The sequence below is a fragment of the Helianthus annuus genome, chromosome 14, assembly GCF_002127325.2.
Source record: "Helianthus annuus cultivar XRQ/B chromosome 14, HanXRQr2.0-SUNRISE, whole genome shotgun sequence".
NCBI classification, from domain to species: domain Eukaryota; kingdom Viridiplantae; phylum Streptophyta; class Magnoliopsida; order Asterales; family Asteraceae; genus Helianthus; species Helianthus annuus.
In genome coordinates, this window is record NC_035446.2 from 48,932,236 (window position 1) to 48,937,935 (window position 5,700).

The window sequence follows — 5,700 nt, forward strand, 5'->3', positions numbered from 1 at the left end:
CGTGTATCCCCTCCGGCGTGTCTGCTCGACGTTTCGGATTCCTTGCCTAAAGAGTTCAATTCATAACAAGTTTAGAACTCTTTCTAAACTTTTAACGCATCTTTTTCTTAACATATTCAAATCTGCGTTTACCAAACCTTTAACATTTTGACCCTAATTTAGGTGTTTCATCAAACACCTAGCGGGTCAAATTTCTACATGATCTAAACCAATTTCATGACTTGAAATTATCATCCAAATTAACTTTAATTTGACAACATACACATATTTTTAACATCAATAATTCTAGAGATTATCTCAAAATTTCAATTTACACTAGACAAGAATCTTAATCCTAGTGTTTATCAAGTTCTACTAACATATTAATCACCCACTATGGTGATTTCGATCCATACAACCATCATGCAAAGATTTGACAAGAATTCATCTAGGGTTTGTCCCCAAACCCCATATCACTCCTAATTTCATGTTTACAATCACCTAATTAAGCTCAACATTCAAATTTCAATCATATGCAAGAATTTGGGTTGAATCAAAATGACCTAATTTGACATAGCTTATGATCCCTTTGATGAGGTGATCACGATTCTATGCTCACATTTCGATTTCTAGTTGATTTAGGCCTTCAATTTGTGGTTTTTCTTGTGAATTAGGGTTTGAGAGTGGGGGTGTCGCCCTGTGGTTGTTCTGATCGATCAGACCTCTCAAATGAGGGGTTTGATTTTGTTTTTACTATTTTTGTAATTTAAGTTCAGTTTTTGACAGTATTGGCCCCTCAATTTATTTAACATAACGTTTTGTTGTTTTAACCCCATTGTAAGTTATTTTTAGACTTGTTAGTTAACTAGGTTATAAATTCCTAGTTGATAAATTCTCATTTATTTAAACTTTATAATTGTAATATAAAGTTTTATATTTTCGAGGTGTTACAAGTCCACCCCCCTTAAAAGGGTTTCGTCCCCGAAACCGAGTTACGTACCAAATAATGTAAGGTAGAGCCGTTGCATTTCTTCTTCGGATTCCCATGTAGTATCCGCACCCTTTCTGTGTTCCCACCTAACCTTCACTTGGTTGATCTTTTTGTTTCTCAAACTCTTCACTTTACGATCTAAAATTGCAATTGGCTTCACCGCATAGTTAAGACAGTTATCCACCTCGATATCATCGTAGTGGATACGAGTAGTTTCGTCTGCTAAACATTTTCAGAGATGTGACCACGTGGAATGTACTATGTATTCCACTCAACTCCTCTGGCAGCTCGAGACGGTATGCTACCTTACCAACCCGTTCCACGATTTCGAATGGGCTCAATTTTCCTCTTTTTCTAAACCGAATTATCTCCTTCCACGGCGATACTTTCAACATTACCTTATCGCCCACTTGAAATTCTATTGGCCTCTTTCGTTTATCCGCATACGATTTTTGTCGATCCTGAGCTGCTTTTAAGTGAGTGCGGACCAAGTCGATTTTCTGATTCGTAGCTCGGATTATATCAGTCTGAGCTAGCCCTCGAGGACCAACTTCTCCCCAACAAACTGGGGTACGGCACTTTCTACCATATAACATCTCGTATGGGGCCATTTTAATACTCGCGTGATAGCTATTTTTACATGAGAATTCGACCAAGGGTAGATGGACATCCCAACTGCCCCCAAAGTCGATAATGCAAGCACGCAACATATCTTCCAACGTTTGTATTGTTCTTTCACTTTGTCCATCCGTTTGGGGATGGTAAGCAGTGCTAATGAACAGCTTGGTTCCCATTTGCTCTTGGAAACCACGCCAAAAATCCGAAGTAAACCGAGTATCTCTGTCGGAAACAATGGATATTGGTACCCCGTGACGCGCCACAATCTCATTGGTATACACTTCTGACATCTTTTCTGATGTATAAGTCTCACGAATCGGAATGAAATGTGCCCTTTTAGTTAATCTATCCACAACCACCCATATAGCATCAAAACCACGGCTGGTTTTGGGTAGTTTGGTCAACAAGTCCATTGTAATTTGTTCCCATTTCCATACCGGGATGTCCAATGGTTGTAGCTTACCATATGGTTGCTGGTGCTCTGCCTTGACTTGCAAACAGGTCAAACACTTCTCCACATATTTTACAATATCTCTCTTCATCCCGGGCCACCAATAATTTTGCTTTAAATCATTATACATCTTGGTCGCCCCCGGATGTATCGAATAATGAGATTTATGAGCCTCGTCAAGTAAAAGTGCTTTGGCTCCACATGTATTTGGAACCCAAATTCTCCCAAATCGAGTTTTCAATCCATGGTTACCGTCCTCCAAGTCTTTTAACTGCCCTACTATTCTTCCTTTTTCACATTCTCTTCCTTTATGGCTTCAATTTGAGATTTTCGGATTTGGTCAAGCAATCCCGATGTCACAATTAGTTGCATCGATCGGACTCGAATAGGCGTATAGTCCGTCTTTCGGCTCAACGCGTCCGCCACCACATTAGCCTTCCCGGGGTGGTAATGTATATCACAATCGAAGTCCTTGACAGTCTCTAACCACCGTCTCTGCCTCATATTTAATTCCTTCTGATCGAAGAAATACTTCAAGCTTTTGTGGTCGGTAAAGATAGTGCACTTTACCCCATACAAATAATGCCTCCATATTTTTAAGGTGAACACCACTGCCGCTAACTCGAGTTCATGTGTAGGATATTTCTTTTCATGAGTCTTCAGCTGCCTTGAGGCATAGGCTATAACCTTGCCTCGTTGCATCAAAACACAACCAAGCCCCGAATGCGAGGCATCCGAGTAAACTACCATATCATCTGTTCCATCCGGTAATGACAATACCGGTGCTTGAGTCAGTTTTTCCTTAAGCGTTTGAAACGCCCTTTCTTGATCCTCGCCCCAAATAAACTTTTCTTCCTTACGGGTTAACTTGGTTAATGGCATAGCAATTTTGGAGAAATCTTGTATGAATCTCCGGTAATAACCCGCAAGCCCCAAAAAGCTTCTGATTTTCGAAGGATTCTTCGGTGGGTTCCATCTCGCCACGGCTTCTATTTTCGACGGGTCTACTAACACCCCGTTTGCATTAATGACGTGCCCGAGAAATTGCACCTCTCGTAACCAAAAGGCACATTTCGAAAACTTTTCATACAATCTTTCTTTTCTGAGTGTCTCCAATACCTTACGCAAATGTCTTGCATGTTCCGCTTCATCCTTTGAGTATATTAGAATGTCGTCAATAAATACTATCACCGCCTTATCTAGCATAGACTTGCAAATCCGGTTCATGAGATCCATGAAAGCTGCGGGCGCATTGGTTAAAAGGACATCACAAGGAATTCGTAGTGTCCGTACCGCATACGGAAAGCCGTCTTCGGTATATCTTCCTCCCTGACTCTCAACTGATGATATCCCGATCTAAGGTCGATCTTGGAGAACCAACTTGCGCCTTGCAATTGGTCAAATAAGTCGTCAATTCTTGGGAGTGGATATCGATTCTTCACCGTGAGTTTGTTTAACTCCCGGTAATCGATACACATACGCATACTCCCATCCTTTTTCTTCACAAACAGCACTGGTGCGCCCCACGGAGACACACTTGGGCGAATAAACCCTTTGTCAAGGAGATCTTGAATTTGAGACATTAATTCTTGCAACTCTGAGGGTGCGAGCCAGTACGGCACGACGCCTTGGCCACGGGTTTCGCGCCCGGAATCAATTCAATTCCGAACTCTACCTCCCGTTCTGGCGGTATTCCCGGTAGGTCTTCCGGAAACACGTCGGCATATTCACGTACCACCGGTACGTCTTCAATCCTTAGTGATCCCTTGTCTGGTTCGTTTGCGTATATCATGAATGCCCTACAACCGTGCCTCATGAGCTTGTAAGCTTTTATCATTGAGCACATAACAGGTTTACCCTCTTTCTCGCCATGTATGGTAACCGATTTCCTACTTGGAGATGTTAATTTTATCTCCTTACGGAAACACATGACTTTCGCATGATGTCGGGATAGCCAATCCATCCCGACCACTACTTGGAATTCTCCCATGGACATAGGAATTAAGTCTTTTGGATATTCCTCATCGTCTATGCTTATCTTGCAATCTCGACATATATCACACACAAGGAAGTTTTTGTTATCACCTATTTCTACCTCTAATGGCATAGGTAATTTCGTTAGTACAAAGGAAGGATGTCGAATAAGTCTATGTGAAATAAAGGATTTATTCGCACCCGTATTAAATAACACATGTGCAGGAATTGAATTTATGGCAAATATACCTGAGACCACATCGGGCTCCGTTTTCGCCTCCACTGCTGTTAATTAGAAGGATCTTGCTTTTGCTTTTGGTGCCCCTGTGTGCGTACTCTTATCATCCTTCTTTCCGACCAACTCCGGGCACTCAGATTTCTTGTAACCCGGCTGATAACATTTGTAGCACACCGACACTTTCCCCGGGCACAACGCAGCCGTGTGCCCTGTCTTCCCACAAATAGGACACGGCTTGTCCTTAAACCGGCACTCACCCTTGTGCCCTTTCCCGCATACTTTACAGCTTGGCGTACTGCTCTTTCCTTCTTGCTTCTTCGATGAGTCAGTCATGCGTGGCTTTTTCGTAGGGCTTGGATTAACCTCTTGCGCCCTTCTTTCACCCCTTTTAATTTGTTTCTTTAGCTCTATTTCTCTTTCTCGAGCAGTATTGATAATTTCAGTAAGGGTCTCATATTTTGAGGGAGTCATGAACTCCCGATACTCTGCGCTTAGCATATTATAATAATAATAATACACCTTCTGTTCTTCGGAGGTCACCAATTCATCGCAAAACCTCAGTTTATCAAGAAAGATCCCCGTGATCTTATCAATAGATTCGCCTTTCTTTCTAAGCTGAATAAACTCCTCTTTGATTCGATTGATAACCGCTTTAGGACTGTGATGTTTAAGGAATGGTACCTTAAACTCCTCCCATGTCATTTCTTTCGCCGCTTCACTTCCGATTTCCTTTTTCTTATTATCCCACCAGTCTTTTGCTTGACCTCTCAGCTGACCCATGCCATAAGCTACGAAGTCACTTGTATCACAGTGGGTTCTCTCGAACACCCCTTCAATATCACTCAACCATCTTTGGCACACTATCGGATCCACCTCTCCGTGATAGAGTGGCGGTTTACATGCCATAAACTCTTTGTACGAGCAACCCTTGCGCTCTACAGCTTTTTCCTTGGCTACATTAGCATCATCTTCCAATTTCTTGATTCTCCCCACAACTGATAGTACCGTATTCTGAATCTTATCAATAAAATCGGATAAGCTATTTTCGATTACCTTTCCTACTTCCTCGGCAATCACTTCTCTCATTTGCTCGGTGACTCTTGGCACCGCTTCGTCATTTCCCTTATCCGTCATCTTTAAAACTGAAATGTTTACATTTAAACGTTAAACGTTTCATTTATAACATTGCTTCTTTTGTTTCGGTTTAGCCAAGTTCTCAACTTGCTTTAACCGTTCACATTTGGTGCACTTTCTGGGTTTGAGTGTGTTAACACGCTCTTCCCATGCACTTCAATTCCTTTCTCATTCTTACATAAGACATAATTTGTTAACATAATAAGTTAATTCTTACCGGACGATCGATCGAGCTTGAACCGAACACTTTGTTGACAACCTGAAGCTCTGATTACCAACTTGTAACACCCGTCTAATTTACTTGAATTTAATAAT

At 41.6% G+C, this 5,700-nt stretch overlaps 1 protein-coding gene across 1 annotated transcript; it reads right to left on the bottom strand.

The window, feature by feature from the left end:
* Positions 1–4,305: 4,305 nt before the first annotated feature.
* Positions 4,306–5,385, bottom strand: LOC110906663. Its single transcript, XM_022151768.1, has 2 exons — positions 4,769–5,385; positions 4,306–4,666 (listed from the first exon to the last, which is right to left on the bottom strand). The coding sequence occupies exons 1-2, from the start codon at positions 5,383–5,385 to the stop codon at positions 4,306–4,308; spliced, it is 978 nt and encodes a 325-aa protein (XP_022007460.1).
* Positions 5,386–5,700: the final 315 nt, after the last annotated feature.

Bases quoted from the DNA above. Each gene is read 5' to 3' on its own strand.
- LOC110906663 (XM_022151768.1), bottom strand. From the start codon at position 5,385: ATGACGGATAAGGGAAATGACGAAGCGGTGCCAAGAGTCACCGAGCAA. The intron at 4,667-4,768 runs GTATTATTATTA...TGCTCGAGAAAG, and splicing joins ACCTCCGAAGAACAGAAGGT to AGAAATAGAGCTAAAGAAAC.